Here is a 20,112-nt window from a genome sequence, read left to right as displayed (position 1 = left end):
GAATTTTGGCTGAGCTCAGGGCCTCCCACTGTACACTGTGTGATGTGTGTGGGTTCTTGTCCTAGCCCTGAAAATCCACAGCAGGGCTGAGACATGCCTCAAACACCTCTGGGTGCGCAACCATGGTGGCACGTGGGACCACATACAGCCCCAGGTGTGTGACAGCAATGACACCTGGTACCTGATACAGCTCTGGACATGGGATGTGACAGCACCCACCACCCGGTACAGCCCCGGGTTTGTGATGGTGACAGCGCCCAGTACCTGGTGCAGTCCCAGTGTGTGACAGTGATGGCATCTGGTACCTAACCCAGCTCTGAGCAGCAATAGTGACAGCACCCACCGCCTGGTATAGCCCTGCCGTGCGATGGTGACAGCACCTGACACCTTGTACAACCCAAGCGTCCGATGGTCACAGCACCTGACACAGCCCAGGCCATGTGACAGTGACGGTACCTGGTACCTAATCAGCTCTGAGTAAGGAACACTGACAGCGCCCACCGCTTTGTACAGCCCCGGGTGTGCGATGGCGACGGTCCCGGCAGCCGCCGGTATGTGACGATGACAATACCGACACCAGGGCCTCATCGCGCATCCCATCCCTAGCCGGGTCCCGGCGAGCATGCCGGGCGGGGCTGCAGTGCCGCCTCCCGGCCCTGCGCGGAGCGAGAGGCGGCTCCGGCCGCTCCGCCCGCCCCGCTCCGCCCCGGAAGGCTCCGAGCGCCCGCCCGGCGCCGCCGCGATGCTGCAGCTGCGGGACGCGGACGAGTCCGGCCCGGCCGGCGGCCCCGGCAGCCCCGGCAGCCCCGGGGCCGCCACGCTGGTGCCGGGGGGGGCCGGGCCGCCCTTCGAGCCGGCGGCGCCGCCGGCCCGGCAGACGCTGCGGCCGCTCAGTGTCCGCACCGCGGGCCGCGCCGGCCGCCTCCGCCAGTACTTCGTGTTCCGGGTGCGCGCCGGGAGGGGCGCGGGGGCGGCCGCGGGCACCGCCCGCACGCCCTGACCTCTGCCTTGTCCCCCTGCAGCCCGGCACCATCGAGCAGGCGGTGAGCGAGATCCGCGTGGTCGTGCTGCCCGCCGAGGACGGGGAGGTGCAGAGCGTGTGGCTGCTCACCGAGTGAGTTCCGCGGCCGGACGGGACGGGACGGGCGCTGCGGGAGGGGGAGAGGAGAGCCAGGGCAGCCTCGGCCCCGCGGGGCTGGTCCAGAGCCGCACAGCCCACAGCGCTTGTTCTGTATTAAACCTGATGAATATTAACGTGCGCACAAGGCCCGGAATAGCCCAAGCTGGCTGCAGCCATCATTATTTCATTATTTCTTTATAACCCTGCCCTCCAGATCAACACTCTAGAGTTAACCCCTTACCAAATCCAGTCCCATAGAGAACCCACTGCTGCAGTAAAGCACGGGCATAGCGTTACCAAACTGACCCAAAGCCCCGTGTGTGCAGCAGGGCACAGACCCTCAGCCCTGCAGATACAAAGTGACAGAAAATACAGCGGCACCAAGACTGCAGATTTATTCTCCTCAGCAATTCTCCTTTCTGCCAAGCTCTGGATTGTTCCTAGCCAGGAGTCAAAACCACTTAAAGCTCAGTGGTGTTCTCTCTCCAGAATCGATCACTGGAACAACGAGAAGGAGCGCCTTGTCCTCATCACAGACTGGTCCCTCCTGGTCTGCAAGTACAACTTCATCAGCCTGCAGTGCCAGCACGTCACCAGGATTGCCCTCAGTGCCGTGGACACCATCTCCGTCGGGGAGTTTGTGTTCCCACCCAAATCTCTCAACAAGTAAGCAGCCACAGGTTATTGGGAACAGATTGAGCTGTCAGCCTGACCACTGGAGTGGTCTGAGAATTCTTCCTTTTGTTTGCTTAACTTTGCAAACAATTCCTGAAGCTTTACTATTAGTCCTCAGGGTAGCTGCTGGTTTGCTGGGGTAGTAAGTAGTTGTACTAACAGCAAGTTGCTCAAGGATTTTCAAGATAAGAGGAGTAGATTTGGGAGCAGAAACTCATCACCATTACAGAATGCAGTAAGTAGTAGTAACACCACCTCAGCATGAGTAGAAAGCTGTGAGTGGCAGGTCCCCACCTCAGCATGAGTAGAAAGCTGTGAGTGGCAGGTCCCCTGCACACAGGGGCTGTCACAGGCTGTGAAGGATGGCCAGGGTGTCTCAAGTGCTTCACCTTCTTGCTCTCAGCTCCTAACAATGTCCCTTTGGACATTCTAGGGCCTGAATTATTGCATTTCTTTCCTTCAGTAAAATTTACTATCACTTGTATTTCAAGATAGCTTCTGGTTCCAAGTAGATTGTTTTCAGACAAACATTTTTAGTTTTAGTTTAGACAGAACATTTTTTAGTTTTCAGACAGAACATTTTAACCTTGCTCAAAGCCAAGTTTTACCCTGTTCATTCTGCACTGTCAGGAGGGAAGGTGTCGGTATCCGCATCCAGTGGGACAAGCAAAGCCGAGCCTCCTTCATCAACAGGTGGAACCCCTGGTCCACCAACATCCCCTACGTGACCTTCACCGAGCACCCCATGGCAGATGCTGACGAGAAGATCTCGTCCCTGTGCCGGGTAAGGAGCTGCTCCAGGCAGCTCACTGAGCTCGTAGGGTACACAACTTCAACACAACACATCAGTTGATCAAACAAAATCAGTTACATCAGAGGTGGAACTGGGAGCTCCATCTCTCCAGTCTCCAAATTTTGATTTGCAAGGTGGCCCCACTGCCCACTTTTGCCAGCCACCCATAACTGGATGAAACACAGAGGAAGCCAAAACTTCCAAAGGTGCAGAGTCCTGTAAAGCCCAAAAGAAAATGGATCTTGGGCTGTTTCTGCTCTTACTTACCTGATAGGCTGATGGACTTTTCATCTAAGACTGCCAGCTAATTAAAAGACAGTTTAATTGCTCACTGAAAACCTTCACTGAGGTGGTTCTCTGTTCTTTTTGTAATAGTGCTTCCCTCTGAAGGTTTGCCTAAAATTAGAAGACTGTTAAGCACAACACATCAGTGAGCAGGGCAGAACCAATCAGAAATAAGCATCTGGTCACTGATAAATCTTTACCCTGTTTAAGTCACCCATCAGCAGTGTCCTGTGTGAAATATCATAGCCCATAGAGCCCTGACAGTTACAGCTTTAATGCTAATCCTTCACCATTCCCTATCTGCTTAGTAGCTTGTAAAACAATGCCAAAGCAAGGTGATTTCTTTTCTTCCAGCTGGAAAACTTTCAAACACAGCTGATCCAGGCTGTGAAGAAAGCCCACAAGGAGGGCCCAGTGCCAGGAAGTGCTAACGGGGTGTTGGTGCTGGAGCGGCCCATCCTCATCGAGACCTACCTGGGACTGATGTCCTTCATCAACAACGAGGCCAAGCTGGGCTACTCCATGACAAGAGGCAAAATTGGATTTTAAACCCCCTTGTGTGTCACCTGTTCAAGGGCAAGTGAGTTGCTGCTGGTGGTGCCCTGGGGAGAGGGTGCTGAGGGCAGAGCACGTGATAAAGTGCAGTTGTCAGTGGAAGGAAAGGAAAAGAAAGGAAAGGGGGACGTTGTAAGACAGTTCCCAGGTTGTTTGGGGAATGCACAGGCTGGATTTGAAGCAGACACAGGGTGGTGTCAGCCTTGTATTTTGTACCTGATTTACAGCCCTCACTGGTCCTTATGCAGGGTGAATGAGCCGTGGTGTGTTCTGTGTCCCAGAGCCTGCTCTTCCCAGTCCATCAAGTGCCACTGGAACCTGCTGAAACCCCCAGAGCACAGCAGAACCTTGGTGCCACAGCCCTGCTGTATCCCTGTGTACGCTGTCAAATCCTGTTGTGTGCTTGGGACTCCCTTGTGTTGTTTAGGAGGAACTGCTGTTCCAATCACCATGATCTCAGAGCTCTGATTAATGCCTGTTAGGAATTTTCAAAGCTGTCAGTCAGTCTTTAACAGTACTTGCTAGCTTTTGCTAAAGCTGCACTGTTCCACCTGCTCAGCAGCAGTTTGTGAACTCAATATGCATTTCTGAGCTTCTTGTAAAAATCCCTCTAAGAACCTACTGGAACTTCCTCTCTACTTCTGTTTCTTTGCTGCAGCCACAGAATGAAGACTGTTGTGAGAGAACATTGCCAAAAGCCTCACAAACACATTTGCCTTCAAAGCTGTTCTTTGTAGAACTGAAAAGGAATTCTATTTTGGTTAGATTGATACTCTTAGCCATTTTTTCTTAAATCTACTCTAGTTTGGGCCAGGACTTTTTAATGGAGACAGAGAAAACTTTCAGCACTGTGTGTCAGCCTTAGTTCATACATTCCTGCACTGAACCTCTCATCCAGGGATGAAATTCAGAAGAGATTACAGCTGTAATTGCTCAGGAGGTGACTCTAACAAGCGTTTTCCTTGTGCATGACCTTCTCTCCAAGCCCTTTCATCAGAGCTGGATGAACACTGTGCCACAGTGGTGGGGTTTTTTGATCTTAATGTAGGTGAGTGTTTGTGAAACTCCTGTTGCAGTCAGTCCTGACTCCAGCTTTCCAAGCTTCTCCATGCATTTTCTAAGTTACCTGTTCAATTTTCATTAACCTTGCATTAAAGTTAAAATTTCAACTCTTACTTGGTATTTGTTCTTCATTTTCTGGAGACTGAGGCTGTGAAATTGGGTAACAAAAGAAAAAACGTCCAGTAAATTCCTAGACAAGAGGTTCCCTCCTTGGAAGGACACAGGGGAAAAGAAGGAAGGATATCCAACAGCTCTTTCCCTGCCAAACCATCCACTCCTGTTTGGCACCAGAGCTGGGACAAAAACTCCCATTTCAGTTACTTGTAATTCAGCATCTTGAAGTGTCAAATTGTGATGCCTCTGGCAAAGATTCCATGTAATAAATGCACGGTGGCCCAGGCACAGTTACTGTCACCCAAAATTATTTGTGTGCAAGTAACAGTTTCCTTGTGCTGGGATAAATCACTACATCATCACATCACTGATCACACTGAAACAGACTTCCAAGTGCAGAGGTGCAGGTTTATAGTTTGTAACTATCAAAATATTTATTGGAAATAGAAAATTTAAATAATAGCTATACATTATATATACACAGAGCTACAGATTTAAAAAATAAGGGTTCAGAGTTGAAAAAGATCAACTCCCTCAATATTCAGGTTTTCTTGCAATAAACACTCATTCCTTACATTTCACTTGCTACATCACTTCATTCAAATGCAGTCACAGTATTTCACACACTGAGCTTGGAGCTCCTTCAAATAAATAACTTATAAATACAAACACTTCAGACTGGGCAACAGGTTTTCACTCCTTTCCTCTTTCTTCCTCAGACTTGGGAGCAGTTTTAATGCATTTTAGTTCTTTTATTTTACCTCTTCTCTTTCCAAGTAACACACACAGAAGTGGTCCTTACTCAGGAGCAGCATGGAGTCCCCACTGGAATGCCAGGAGAGAGACACGATCTGGAAGTCACCTGCAGGAAGAGATCAGTGTGTCAGCCAGGAGCTGGCAGCCCATCCTCCTGCTGGAGGAAAAGGCAGCTGGAATCAGCCACACAAATCCCTGCTGGCCCTGTGCTGTCCCTGAGACATTTCCTGTGTCTCACTATGAGCTCCTCTTTCCCTGAGGGTGAAAACACCTGTTTTTAAGCAGCTCCAACAACACACCTGAGCTGTTTCCAGGATAGCACTCAGATCAATTTATAAATTGAATAATATTTTTCATTGAGTCCAGATTCTTTACTTCTTTTCTGTCAGGGTCAGGATTAAATGTGTGAGGTGGTGTTTCTTGTTGGGACTCAGATGTTTATTAGTTCTTATCTATATTACAGTCTCACAAACCATGAGTTCTACAGCACTTCACTCTAACAAACTAAAAACAGAGCTCTATCTCTTCCTCTACAAGGCCTTTTAAGGAAAAACTGTCCAATTAAGAAATGACACCTAAATTATTTTTACTTTTAACCCAATAACCAACCACCCATGGCCCTAAATGCAGAGTTTTATATCTAATTCCACTAAACCTGAGAAAGGAGGAAAGGAGGAGCCTCCACTCTAAAACCTCCATCTTGCTTTATATATATCACTATATTCTAAAACCTTAAACTCTTCAGTTTTCCACCCTGTAATATTACACATTTCTATTCAAACTCCACACACACAATCCCACTTCTATCATTCCATTTTGGAAGCCTTCTCCACGGCCTCATGTCAGATGCAGTGTTCTCTTGAGGAGAAACTTTTTCCAGCACAGAAAGTCTGAAATTCTCAGCACCCAGGGTTCCAACAACTGAGCAGCTGCTGAGAGGTTGTGTGCTTACCTTCCCCAGGCACCTTCACAACGACACAGCCAGCTGGGGACCAGAGGTACACTCTGCTGCTGCCCGTGCACACAGCCAGGCGGGGCTGGCAGGGGTCCCACTGGAAGCACTGGATCGTGTACAGCTGCTCCAACACCACTGCCAGCTTCAGCTTCCTGATGTCCCAGATCCACACAGCGTTGGGGATGTTATCTGCAGAGGAAGCAGCAATTGTGTGATAGCTGGAGGATTAAAGGGTCACATGTGGTTTTTCTAAATGCACAGGAATAAACAAATTTGTACGACACAAACCTTTAGGTACACCCTAGGGTTAGCACCACTTGAGTTTTGCCAAGCAGAGCCTTCAGGAAATATTGCAAAAAAAGGTAAAAGTGATCTAGTCCATCTCCCAGACCTCCCCTGGGTTTTATCACATTTGTCTGTCTGATGGGTTTTGCACCTGACCCAGAGCTTTGGCATCCAGGCACAAACAGCCCCTCAGGACCAAAGGGAAAAATGGAACATTAATTCCATGAGTTTCACTATTCAGGAAGTCAGAATTCCTCCTGCTATAGGTTGTGCAGAGTTCTGCCTTTTAGGAGACCCAGGCTGTAAGTGGGAAGATTTGTTTCATTTTCAGTACAATGTGCTCATACAAACTTGAAGAAATATAAAACCCCACTATTTTCATTAAATACAGAGCCAAGGCTGAGTTCATGCCCTGATCAGCAGTTCTGGCAGCTCACAACAGTTAACACACACTAGGAAACAGGCTGGGATTCCTCTGTAGTTACACATCTCACAACAGAGCTGATTTTACAGGGCCATGACTCTTTTTATAGTGCAAAGGATCATTTCTGCTAAGGAAAGCCCCACATGCCCCACATGGTTTCCCCTCTAAGGCAGGGCAGTCGGAACTTACCATTTTTGGTTGCCAGGAAACAGTTATCTGCACTGAAGGCCAACATCCCAACTCCCACTTTGGGATTTGCCTTGTCAGCAACTGGTTTGATGTAGTGTAAAGAAACTGGCACTTGGCAAATGTCATCTGGAACAGGAAATAAAAGTATTTCACTAAGTGAGCCTGGATGGACCATGCATTTATATCCAACTGCTAAAACCCCTCATCTCTGAAGTGACAGGACCACATTTTACTCTTCTCCAAGATATTCCAATCAAAATTTCAATTGCTTTAAGATACTACATCTTCACACAGCCACCCTACTACTATTCCTGCCCTCCTACAGAAAAGGAAAGGCTGGAAATTCAGGCAAGACTGAGATTAAATCAGGAAAATGAGGAGAGATTAATTTTTCAATTACCTTTTAACTAGTATTTCAAACACTGTTAATCAAAGGTGATTTACAGTGCCACAAAGACTAAGACTGATTTTTACTGCACTAGAGAACATCCAGGGGATCTGTTCCACCATCCAAGGGGCAGAGTTCACCTACAATGTTTATTTAAAGACTTCCCAAGGCAAACTCAAGTGTCTGGTTTGAGTAAACTTTGGCTTACATTTACTCTGTGTGCTGAAGAGAGAACTAGCCAATGCTCTTGTTGGAGGGAAAGAAAGTCTCTCTGGGTCAAGAGTTGGGGATTTCTCCACTTCTTTATACACAATCTACAAAGAAACAAGTGAGAGCTCTACAGAAGGGCCTTGGAGAGTTTGAACATGGGCTGTTACCAAATACCCACATCCCACTGGCTCATTTGCACATTTAGTACACCTCAGCATCCCCTGGTTGATCCACAGAGGAAAGGGCTTCAGTAGGCAGATCTGGAATCCAGCATTCCCAGTGAATCATGGGCCATTTGGAACCTTGATCAGGAAAAACACTCCAGAGAATAAGCCCCAAGGAGTGCACCTCGTTCATTATTTCTGACAGCAAATTAAATCATCCCCATTACAGCAGGAACATGAATCTCATTTTTACAACCCAAAATCTTTAATCTGATTCTGTCACAAACAAAGTGCAGCACTGCAGAAGGAAAATAGCAAAAATATTTTAGTGTGCCTGCAACATATTCCTGAACACAAGCACCAGGATAAAACACAGCAACTGCAATTCCTGTCTGTGTAGTGGAGATTAACAGAGCTATTTCCATTTGTTTTCCATGACATATTTTACACCTAACTGGAAGTTAAGGCATTTTTCAGCCGTGAGAAGCTTTGCTGAGGTGCTTTAATGGCTCGTGCCTGGCTTCTGGCTAAGAGGCAGAGTCATGTGAATATTGCAGCCTTACAATCCACACACAAACTCTTCCAGGAGGTCTGTTAAGTCCCTCTGCAATGGCAAACAGCACCACACACTGTTCTCATTACCTCCAGGGATGAGATCAGCTCGGGATTTTGGGAACAGCAGCTCTGCACCTGCTGCCAACAGCCCAGAATCTGTCAGGCCTTGCAGGTACAGGTATAAAGGATAAAAATCAATGCTGACAGATGTTCCAGGAAATGCCCTTTAGGTGAGCTGGATAAGCCTGTCCACACAGGATGGAAAATCTGAACACAATCCAGTTCCAGCACTGTTTAAAGGTAGGAATTGTACAAAGCTGAGACAAATCTCTCCTGTTCAGTTTTCCAGTTTGCCATCGGCTGCACACCCAAATCTGTAATGCAGCCACCACCTACACCCAAATTACATTGGCATGTGACAGGAGCATCTGAGAATCTATTACTGCTCAAGAGAGATAATCACAGACACGTACTCCATCAAATTTGAAAGGATTCCCACTTTTTTGTTACATTCCCAGGTTGCCATGCAATTTCCCAAGCCCTGGCAAGAAAAAAAAAAGTCTCCAGAATTAAATGGATTCAGCAGCATCCTTCAGATACAAACAGCAGCACCCAAGCTCTGCTAAGGACTCCATGGATTTGGGATCCACACTTACAGTCTTTTTGCTGGTAATGACTGCTGGATGCTCAAGCTCTGTGATCTTCTTCCAGGTCACATGGTTCAGGATACGCACCTGGCTCAGGAAGTGTGGCAAGGGGAGACTGTTAGGGCAAAGTTCTTCAAATGGTTTAGATAAAAGAGGCAGGAAACATTTCTCACCTTTTCATCAAAGCTGCCAATGGCCAGGAACTGGCTGCTGGGACTCCAGGCAATTGATTTGATGCCCAGGGGCCACTCGTAGGCACGGTAGGAGGAGAGCAGCCGCCCATCCAGGGAGTACAGCAGCACCTTGTACTGAAACACAGCACAGCCACTCTGAATTCAGCAATGCTGATAAAAACCACAGGCAGGCAAATCATCCTGCCAAACTCTGCCTGTTTATCATGCAAGTTAAATGCAAAGGTACAAATGGTCTCTTATCTATGAGTAAAGAGGCTTCGTTGCTCTCTTTTTGAATGAGTGCTTTCAGTAACTGTAAAATCACTGTGCAGTGCAATGTCAGTAAAGCTGCAGAAAACTCTTACACTCTTCCATTGTTCTTTCATTATTTCAATAGCAGCTTCTGCAATGTTTACAATTTTTTTTACAAGATAAATTAGAAATAATTTGCTGTCACTGAAGGTTTAAAGAACAGCAACATGCACTTGCAAGGACACCCATCCCCAGCACAAGTGTAATATTTAACAAAAGCTGGACTCACATCCTTTTATGTTCAAAAGAAACATTTTAAACACTAATTATTTTAGTCACTGCTTTATACATGATGGCCAAAGACCAGCTTGAGCGCTTCAAGAAAATAATCTGCTTTTCCTCTTACCTCCAGGCATGAGTCCCATGCTGCCAGCACACAGCCATTGGGAGCCCATTCAATCCCAAACAGATCCTGGGTTTCAGTGTCAAAATGCTGCCCACAAAAGAGAAACCACAAAACCATTTGAAACATGTCAACAAATCTTGTTGCATCTAAGCTGACAGAATGTTCAGTTTTAACCTTTCAAGGGCTGCCACAAACACAAAAGAGCTTTTTGGATGCCAGAGTAGCAACAAAAATATTTCCTCTTGTAATACATGCTGCATTCAGTGGATCTTTGATCCCCTCTACAGAAAAGCTGAAAGTTTCTATACCTTCAAAGGAACAGCATTTCATAAGACAATTAGATTAGTTACACTGAATCAGTCAAAAATCCAGGAAACCTAATTCCTTGTCTTAAAGCCCAGTACAGGACTACATAATTCCAGAACAGTCTGAGCTGGAAGGGACCTTACAGCTCATCTCATCCTATGGGCAGGGACACTTTCCACTATCCCAGGTTGCTCCAAGCTCCATCCAACCTGGCCTTGGACACTTCCAAGGATGGGACAGCCACAGCTTCCTCTCCAAGGTTCATTAGGGAAGAGCTCAGGAACATGACAAACATTTAAGGGTATTTCCCAAATTTTCTCTCAGCTTCTGGTGAGGCTCAGAATTCCCAAATTAGAGGTGACACAAGATACAGACAAGTTCTTAGTGAGGTTTAATTGCCCAGATCCAGCCCGTGGCCAATGCCACCCTCCATGGACTGATCCCATGTGTGAACAGTTTATATCACATGTCCCAAGTACCAAGCATGGAGTGGTGTGCAGTATGTGCAGGTAGCTCCAGAGCAGAGGGGGAGCAGAGGCAGTGCTTACCCTGAGGAGCTGCCAGTTTCTGCACACGAAGATGCTGATGAAATCCTTGCAGTCGCGGCGCTCCGCCACGGCCATGTAGCGCCCGTCCTTGGTGAAAGCCACTCCTGCCATGGGACAGATTAATTGAAACTGGCTTAAATTGAAATCAGACAACAAGGCAGAAGAGCTGATGAGTCTCCAGCGAGGCACAGTTACTCCCAATTCAAAGCAGAATTAAAAGAGGAGACAGAATCTCTTCACAGAAGGTCACATTAATCAAGGCAAAGCACAGTGTTACTGATTCATTGTGTCAGCAATTTTTAAGCTCAGAATGTACAATTTCTCAGGATGCAGAGCTCCAGTGTGCTTCAAAACACATCTAACCACTGACAGTTGTTATATAAACCCAACAGATTTCAAATAACCACTTCATTTAGCCTGGCTAAATGGATCAGTTATGCAACTATCAGGTCTCCACCAACTCCCAGGCATTGCTCCCCATCCTCCTGGATTTTACATGGAATACATAATTGTCTTTGTCATCTCTGGGATACAAGCCTTGGGCAGGAAACTGCTCACCACAGCCATGTGGTCTGACAGCCCTGACACAAGCTTCCCTTTCCAGCCTTTCCATATGCAGAAGATGACAAAAGTCACTTTGGATTAATGTTTTTCATCACGAGCACGTCCAGCATAATTTAATGTCTTAAAGGATCCTTCAGAGGCAAGCACAACATAGATGCACATGTGAAGAGCAGGCACATGGATGAGCTGGAATCCTTCACTCAGACACCACAACCTGGCTGCAGGTGCTGCTCAGAAGGGTCAGGACCAGACCCCGTTCCCAAAAATGGGGTTTGTCATCACATTAAAGTCATTTTCCCTTTCTGCCACATTAAAGAACCATTCCCAGCCAGGTGTGTGACACTTACCTTGCTGGCATGCTTTGGGGTACTTGATGTAAGACACAGACTTGGTGCACAAGGACCACACCGTGATTCGCAGCTGGCACAGAGACAGGGAGCAGTTTTGGTTATTTGTGTACATTAAAAAAAAAAAAATTAACAGGAAAACATCAACCTAATTCAGCAACACAAAGTGGATCAATGAAACTTTTGTGATTAATCAATTCTGCAGCTATTTGGTATAACACAATGACCTGGGAAGCAGCTATGAGGAATTCTTTCCCCATTTCTGGCAGTTAGCAGGGAGTTTACCCAATCTTACACGAGTACTCTAGATGGGGATACAAAATTCACATCACTGATATGGAGAAAACCTCTTCACAAACACTGAAGTTCCTGACATTAACACAAACATCTTCCCAATCTATTTCCCAGAGTAACTGTGCAGTTGGAAAAACAGAATCTGGAGGAGAGATGGGGAGTTTCCTGCCTTTATGAATGGATGACAAGTTACAGCCCCTGTATCCCTTGGGAAAAGGCTATCAAGTATGAACATTGAGCTGGATTTTACAACATTTAGAAACCCTCAGCTTCGATGGCTGATTTGTGTTTTGCTCTTCCCTCCTCAGGCACAAAGAAGGAGGCAGCCTTACAGAATTACTGAAAAATTCAGACACCCAAAACCTGCTATGCAAAGCAAGGCTTTACACTGGTGTTTGGGGGATTTCTGGAGAACTGTGCCTCCACAAGCACCAAGGCAGACCCAGCCTCCCCAGAGCTCCCCAAGGTCACAGCTGCACTGCAGGCCCTGCCTTGCCATCTGCACATTACCCAATTAAAAACAAATACTCCTTCTCCCTTAGCAACGGCAGCCCCAGACACATGGGCATTCACCAGGATGGCACGTGAACCTTTGCATTTGGAGCTGGAGCAAGGAATGATTCCAGGCTCAGGTTTTGAACTTGTGTTTTCCTGCATTTTACTGCACCAAGGAACAGCTACAGGTAGGACTTTTTCTAGTGAAGCACCTCTATCACAAAACTTCCCCTGAATTATTGAACACCAGAATTAATTCTGATCCATTATGTAAAACACCAGCATTGTGCCCATTTTCTCCTCCTCCCACAGGCCACACAGCCCAGCAGCACCCCAGCAGCCTCAGGAGGAAGGTTCTCCTACACCTTTTTGCAGGTATGTCCTCAACACTGCTTTCCCTTCCCTGAAGTACCTGGCACTGCCCAATGGTGACAAAGGATGCTGAGGGAGCAGCAGGATGTGCTTCACTGGTAACGCTGCAGGCTCTGTGTTGCAACAGAAGTTGGAGGTTTTTCCCTTGCTGACACGATCAGTTTTGGTGGGAAGCAGAATTTGAGGGATTTACAGGGTTCAAACCAAGCCTCAGAACCCCAATAAACACTGCCTCCCCCACCAGAGATCCATGAAATCCCAAACAGACCCTCCTGCCTTACACATCAGGAAACTTCTGGGATTTGAATAAATAACACAGAAATCTTTTTCCATAGAATCACAGAATGATTTGGGCTGGAAGGGACCTTAAAGTTCATCTTGTCCCAGCCTCTGCCATGGACACAGACACCTTCCAGTAGACCAAGTTGCTCCAAGCCCTGGCCAACCTCAGAGGAAAGGATTTCTTCCCAGTATCTCACCTAACTCAGCCCTCTGTCAGTAGCCTTGCCCTGTCACTCCAGGCCCTTGGAAAGTGTCTCTCTCCATCTTTCCTGTAAGTTCCCTTCAGGCACTGGAAGGCCACAATGAGGTCACCCCAAAGCTTCTCCTCTGCAGGCTGGACAATCCCAGCTCTCCCAGCAGAGCTGCTCCATCCCTCTGATCACCCTGGGCCCTCCTCTGCAGGAGCTCCAGTCCTTCCTATGCTGGGACCCCAGGGCTGGAGGCAGCTCTGCAGGTGGGGTCTCACCTGGGCAGGGCAGAGGGACAGAACCTCCTCCTCCTCTAAGTTCAGCAGCTCCTGGAGGAACCCACGAGATGAACATTAATCAACTTTTACTGATTAATGACCCTGGGGCTGCTCACTTCCGGCCACCCAAATCCAGCGCTGTCAGTCTGCTCCTCAGGCAAGATTTACTTTAAAAATACCAACACAATGCCTCCACACATTCCTCTGCAGCAACTGCAGCACTGAAATGCTGCTGGGGACTATTAATTGCATCCCTAAATGCACTGGCTGCCCTGCCTCCCCTGAGCAAAACACACAGCACACATTCTCCAACCACTTAATACAAGCTTAGCAGCTGCAGGCTTCGAATGCTCAGGGCTGGATCATCATTTTTCCTGACAAAGGCATCTGAGTGCTGCTACTCAGCCTCATGAACAGCTCCCCTGGCCTGCTGGGCATCAAACACACTCCCATCCTGGACCACACTGCCTGCTCCAAGCCTCAGGGGGCCAGCACACATTTCGTGGCACAGTCACACACACAAAAATACACCCGCAAAAACCCAGACTACAACTAAACGAGATTCCTCTAAGTGTCTGAAAAGCAAAGCCCTCATCTTCACTCCATCTGTCAGCCACAACACACCCTTAACCATCTAACAAGATCACAGAATCACAGCCAGGAAGGGACCTTAAAGATCATCTTGTTTCAAATCCTCTATTCACAGATTCATTGAGGTTGGAAAAGACCACCAGGACTATCAAGTCCAATCCAACCTGTGCCTGATCCTCACCTTGTCACCCAGCCCAGAGCAGCAAGTACCACCTCCAGGGATGGGGACTCCACCACCCATCGCCCTGGGCAGCACCTTCCAATGCCTGACCACCTTTTCCATGAAGAAATTCCTGCTGATGTCCAACCTGACCCTCCCCCGGCAGAGCTTGAGGCTGTTTCCTCTCATCCTGTTGTTGTGTGTTCCACTCTCTCCCCTGCAAGGGCTGCAGGCTCAGAGGGAAGCACACAGATACAATGGAATTATAGAATGTTACTTCTCATCCAACTCACACAACTGGATGGTTTGGTCTAGTGCTAGGAACATTCAAAACCAAATAATTTTGCTTCCTGAAAGTAGGATCCTTTTCTGTTGTTCCATTTGTGCCCACTCAGACATTCCTACACAGAAACTCACATTATGTGCTTAATGTATGGATTTCACACCCCCTTCCCTTAACGTTGTGTTTACAAGTGAATTGTGACAGAAAGGGAAAACCTTCATATTCCCACCTGGAACATTCCACAGTCTCATTTAAGTTGCCAACATAAATGAGATGAAGAAGATTAGAAGGATTATGCCACAGCTTGAAGACAGGATCAGGAGCAACAGAAACAGCAAACACAGAGGGTGAGAAAAGAAATCAAACACTTCAAAAATGACAGGAAATTTCCATTGCTGCTCGTTGCCTTTCTCAGGGAATTCATGGAGAAGGGACAATTGTTTTTATAGAAGGAGAACAGCCCATGATTAGGTAAGTCTACAGCAAGCCCTTGTCCACTGCTCCTTTTGGGGATACTTTCTCTTCAGCATAGATGACTCAATTGAGTGGAGTTGTCAAACTCAAATCCTCACAATAATGGTGTCTGAAAAGTTTTCAGCTGTTGTTTTGCAGTGGAAAAACAAACCAAAAGCAGAAGCATTTTTAAAATAGCCTAAAAACAGCTGAGAAATAAAAAGTATTTAGATGGTAACGTGATAAACAGTGGCCCAGGACCACGGCCCGATGTTGACAGCTCCAGGCAGGTGTAAGACTGGTGATTTTCAGCAGACAAAAACACACTTTTAAACAACCTACAGCTCAAATGACTGTCAACTCTTGTCCCAGACTTGACTGGGTCACTCAGCCCCCTTACATAGCAGTGTCTGTCAGCACTGGATTTCAGAAGATTATTCAGAGTACATTCCTCGCCAGGAAGCATTTTTCAGCCAACGCAGCCACGCACAGTTACTAAGGATTAGCTGGGATACACACAGAAACACACACTTCTCCCTGCTGCTGGAGCTCCAAAGAAGCTCCTTAATGCTTAATGACTTGACATGGAATGAGACAAAGTACCAAGTATGTCCTTTGTAAGCACAGCTCTTCAGAGAAACACTCCAGAACATCTTCACACTATTTATCCCAAAATGTGAGGGTCATGAGGAAGCAGAGAATCCCAGGATGGCTTGGGTTGGAAGGGACCTTACAGCTCATCTTCTCTCACCCCTGCCATGGGCAGGGACACCTTCCACTAGGCCAGGCTGCTCCAAGTCCTGTCCCCTGGCTTTGAGCACTTTCAGAAATGTGAAGAGAATCCATTTGCTTTCCTTCAGATCCTTTACCTGCAGCTGTTGGTTAAGCTCTACCTGTGCCTGTAAATTTTGGCATTGGAAGGAGTCACACGGGGTTCAACACCTTCCACCAGACACATTGATAATGTGGAACTGCCTCCCAGAGTGGATTTCAGTAGAGGAGGAACACAAAGAAACACTACAAATTAGGTGATGAATTCCAAGTGTCAAAGGATGGTGCCAGACTCCTTTTTTAGGTGCCAGTGACAGGACAAGGAGTAATGGCCATAAACTAAAACATGAGTTTTCTATCTCAACCTGAGGAAGAATTTCTTTCCATGGAGGGTGGCAGAGCACTGGAACATCTTCCCAGGGAGGGCAGGGAATCTCCCTCTCTGGAGACATTCCAAACCCACCTGGATGCATTTCTGTGTCACCTGCTCCACGTGACCCTGCCTTGGCAGGGGGGTTGGACTGGATGATCTCCAGAGAGCCCTCCCAACTCCAACTATTCTGGGATTCTGTAATGATTTTTCTGAGACTCTGGTAAGTACAGATTGCTAGAAAAAAATTAGCCTAACCATAAACTTTAAAAAACTCAGGGAATAAGAAAGTTCCTTGTGAGCTCTCAGTGGAGCTCACACATTGACCTGAGGAATAACAAGTGGTTACTTGGTGCTGTTTGGAAGTGACCAAAGCCCAGCTGAGCTGGCTGACAGGGAACCCCCAAACCCTCCAGGCAATCAGTGGATTTGATAAGACACTGATATTAAATATCCTGAGCACTGCCCACATCCATCCCCCAGACTGTGGATTTAGGAGGGAGAGAATAAACACAGCTCCAACCACGGCCTGGCCCTGGCAGCTGTCTGACAACAGCTAATTTAGCAACCTGTTTACAGCTGGAAAGGAAACTTATCCCAGCACAGATGCCAACTTGGCAAAGGCTTAATGAAATCCTCTAAGGTCAAACTGAGTTCTGTTGGGAGGCAATAAATCCTCCCTGGTCCACCCCCACATGCACGTGCCACGAGATCTTCTCTGGGAGCCTCACACAGCCCCAGCCTGCAGTTCTGCCTCCTCTGCTGCTGGCTGACCAGCAGGGATGGCTGCTCTGCCTCCAGGCTGGAATTCTGGCCTTGGTTTTAATTTTTATTGCTGCTATCAGGGTAATTCACACCTGGGAAAACCAAGGCCTAAACTTATCACTACTATCTAGAGGGATGGGGGAGTGGATCTGAACACATACACACACTGCTGTCCACAGCCAGCACTGCAGCATGTGAATTCTGTGCTAAGCAGTGTTATGGCACAAGATCCTGTCATCTAAAACCCTTCCTCAGGTTTGGAAAGAGTAAACACAAAAAGAAAGTTTCTCACATGCTGTTCTTGGCTATTTTCTGACCCTTCATCGTTGTACTCAATAACAGGAATCATCAGCTCTAATCCAAAAGGTGGAAAAGTCAGAATCCACAAGCCTTCCAACAAACTGACCACCCACAAACCAATTTGGATTCTACATTAGTAGCATTCCCCAATATGGGTCTTAACAAGCATTAAAGGTGTTATGATTTTAATTTCAAAAGTGGTTCCACCAGCAGTCTGGCTCCTGTGTGTCAAATCAAACAACTGGGAAAATATTTTCAGGATCTGGATCTAAATCTCATCTCACAGATCAATAAGCCTAGAAGTTTTAATTTAAAAACACTCTGAAATGTTTATGGTTTGGGTTTTTAACTAGAAATCCTGGGCTTCTCTCACCATGCAACAACATATTGGATTTCTAAGACTGCTGAGATGAATGCCATCAAAATCAAAAACATCAGGATATGTTCTAAACCACACTATTTTACCTTCAAACTTAAGTCTCCATTTTCTACCTTCTCACCAGAAGCAAGAGGACAAAATGTTAGTGGAACAACCAACATCTAACCTGGAACAAACCCGAGTTACACACAGGAGTACAGAGCTGCATCCGTGCTCTCCACCACCTCTGCAGCTTTAAGGGCTCTGGGTTATTTTAGGAGGCAAAGGGCAGACAGTAACATCTGACACCGAGGGGAGCAAGCCTGCCTGCACACTCACATGGAACTCGGTGGTGTTGAGGATGTGACGCCCGTCCGGACTCCAGCATGAGGCCACCAATCCCGCGGAGCCCTCGTCGATCTTACAGTGCCACTCCGACTGCTCCAGGGACCAGACCTGGGACAGGGAGCAACCACACAGTGCAGGAGCATCAGCTCAGCCAAACCTCTGCTCAGGAGGATTCCCTGCAGCTGGCAACAGGCTCCTGCATCCCAGCTCAGGGAGCTCAGCAACGCCCAACCATCCGCAGCCATGAAGGACTGGCGCTGGATCCCACTGCAAAAGTGAGTCCCATACCTCTGGGTGGGCATGGAAATGGCAAATGATGTGGGGTTGGATTTTTTCTGTGATAAATATACTGAATATCCAATATTTAAACAGGTTTAGTCTATTTAACAAGTTTGCATGCTGTTTATTTCCGTAAAATAATCTCTGATTCTGATCTGTTTTGATAGATTTTTTTATCCTAAATATTCTTTCTCAAACTAAGATTTTTGTTGTGCCTTTCAAAACCCTGGCGTGCTGGGTTATCCTCAAACTACTATCAATAACATCAGGTGCTTCAGCAAAGCCTCAGACTAGTGCTGGCTGTTAAGCTCTCACTCACATCTCACCCAAACCCCAGCAGGACACACGCCCTGTGCTGCTTTCATCCTCACCTGGACAATGCCCCGCTTGTACATGGCACACAGGATGAACAGGGAGTCCGAGGACCACTCGATGTACTGGATCTGATCCACGCAGCTGTAGAGCTGGAGGATCTGCAGGGAGCTGGCATCCCGAACCACCAAGCGGTGCTGCACACACGAGGCCTGGGGGGGACAGGGACAGGGCTGAGCTGGGGCAGGATCCTGGATGGAACCACCAGGGCTGTCCCTGCCAGGCTCGCTGTGATGGCAGGTTTAGTTCAGAGAGGGTCAATGTTGTGTTTAAAAAAGAAAAATTCCTCCCTGTGGGTGGTGAGCCACTGGCACAGGGTGCCCAGAGAAGCTGTGGCTGCCCCATCCCTGGAAATGTCCAAGGTCAGGCTGGACAGGGCTTGCAGCAACCTGGGATAGTAGAAGGTGTCCCTGCATGGGACTGGATGAGCTTTAAAGTTCCTTGCACTCCAAACCAGTCTAGGATTCTGTATTCTATTCTATCCTACAGTTTGAGCTCCACTGCAAACTACAGTGAGAACTAACCCGGGGGAAAGGGGGTTTTAAAGCAGTAAATAGAATCCTCAACTCCATCACTGCTGGGCAAGTAATGCCAGTTTTAAAACATTACTTTCTGTCCTATAACTTATTTTATTTCATAGAATCCCTTAATGGTTTGGGTTGGGAGGGACCTTAAAGCCCATCCAGGGACACCTTCCAATACCCCAGGCTGCTCTAAGCCCTGTCCAACCTTGCCGTGAGCACTTCCAGGGATCCAGGAACATCCACAGCTTCTCTGGGCACCCTGTGCCAGGGCCTGCCCATCCTCACAGAGAATTCCTTCCCAATATCCCACCTAACCCTGCCCTTTGGCAGTTTGAAGCTGTTTTCCCTGTCTCGCCTCTCCAAACCGTTGTAAAAGGTCCCTCTCGCATGTTCACCGTAGGCTCCCTTCAAGTACTACTTAATTTAAAGTACTAATTCATCTAACCGATTGAGGTTAATTTAACCTAACTCAGGTCTCCGGTATTGACCCTTCGTGCCTCAAAGCCTCTCGGCAGCAGCCTCTGAGCTCAGGCCCGCAAGCTCCGGGGCTCCATCGCTGCCCCGGAGCGTCTGCCCTCAGCCCGGCCGGGCCCGGGGCCCCGCGCAGCGGCCGCTCGGGGGCCGCGCCAACCGCCCCGTCCCGGGCCGCACGGCCCCGCTGAGCGCTGCCGGCACTCACCAGGCATTTTCCGTCGGGGGAGAAGCGGCCCAGGAGCCCCGAGAGCTTGAAGAGCTCCGAGAAGTTCATGGCGGGCGCGGCGCCGCCGGGATTCGAACCCGCCGCGCTCCGCCCGCCCCGCTCCGCTCCGCCGGGGCCCGCCGGAACGGGCGGGGCCGCGCGGGAGGGGCCGCCCCG

General features: G+C 47.9%; 2 protein-coding genes across 3 annotated transcripts; one reads left to right on the top strand and one right to left on the bottom strand.

Moving 5' to 3' along the window:
* Positions 1 to 709: 709 nt before the first annotated feature.
* On the top strand, positions 710 to 4,603 carry TPRG1L (tumor protein p63 regulated 1 like). Of its 2 annotated transcripts, XM_059866448.1 has the most exons (6): positions 710 to 946; positions 1,023 to 1,114; positions 1,610 to 1,786; positions 2,426 to 2,579; positions 3,228 to 3,453; positions 3,677 to 4,603. In XM_059866448.1, exons 1-5 carry the CDS (start codon positions 743 to 745, stop codon positions 3,420 to 3,422), a joined length of 822 nt encoding a protein of 273 aa, XP_059722431.1. In that variant the 5' UTR covers positions 710 to 742; the 3' UTR covers positions 3,423 to 3,453; positions 3,677 to 4,603. The 2 variants fall into 2 exon arrangements, with proteins under 2 accessions (XP_059722431.1, XP_059722430.1); XM_059866447.1 differs by having other exon boundaries at positions 3,228 to 4,603.
* Positions 4,604 to 5,012: 409 nt separating this feature from the next.
* WRAP73 (WD repeat containing, antisense to TP73) lies at positions 5,013 to 20,083 on the bottom strand. The gene is made up of 12 exons (XM_059866446.1): positions 19,936 to 20,083; positions 18,732 to 18,884; positions 18,073 to 18,189; positions 11,774 to 11,846; positions 10,863 to 10,966; positions 10,009 to 10,095; positions 9,351 to 9,485; positions 9,187 to 9,264; positions 7,810 to 7,915; positions 7,214 to 7,339; positions 6,313 to 6,504; positions 5,013 to 5,466 (listed from the first exon to the last, which is right to left on the bottom strand). Exons 1-12 carry the CDS (start codon positions 20,002 to 20,004, stop codon positions 5,357 to 5,359), a joined length of 1,350 nt encoding a protein of 449 aa, XP_059722429.1. The 5' UTR covers positions 20,005 to 20,083; the 3' UTR covers positions 5,013 to 5,356.
* Positions 20,084 to 20,112: the final 29 nt, after the last annotated feature.

This window comes from Haemorhous mexicanus, chromosome 23, assembly GCF_027477595.1.
Source record: "Haemorhous mexicanus isolate bHaeMex1 chromosome 23, bHaeMex1.pri, whole genome shotgun sequence".
In the NCBI taxonomy this organism is placed as follows: Eukaryota; Metazoa; Chordata; class Aves; order Passeriformes; family Fringillidae; genus Haemorhous; species Haemorhous mexicanus.
This window is presented reverse-complemented; position numbering and strand designations above follow the sequence as displayed.

Coding starts and splice junctions, on each gene's coding strand:
- TPRG1L (XM_059866448.1), top strand. CDS start 743: ATGCTGCAGCTGCGGGACGCGGACGAGTCCGGCCCGGCCGGCGGCCCC. Junction 1,115..1,609: donor AGCGTGTGGCTGCTCACCGA/GTGAGTTCCGCG, acceptor TTCTCTCTCCAG/AATCGATCACTGGAACAACG. Junction 1,787..2,425: donor CCACCCAAATCTCTCAACAA/GTAAGCAGCCAC, acceptor CTGCACTGTCAG/GAGGGAAGGTGTCGGTATCC.
- WRAP73 (XM_059866446.1), bottom strand. CDS start 20,004: ATGAACTTCTCGGAGCTCTTCAAGCTCTCGGGGCTCCTGGGCCGCTTC. Junction 11,847..18,072: donor TCAACACCACCGAGTTCCAT/GTGAGTGTGCAG, acceptor TCTCTGTGCCAG/CTGCGAATCACGGTGTGGTC. Junction 9,265..9,350: donor TTGGCAGCTTTGATGAAAAG/GTGAGAAATGTT, acceptor TTCCTGAGCCAG/GTGCGTATCCTGAACCATGT.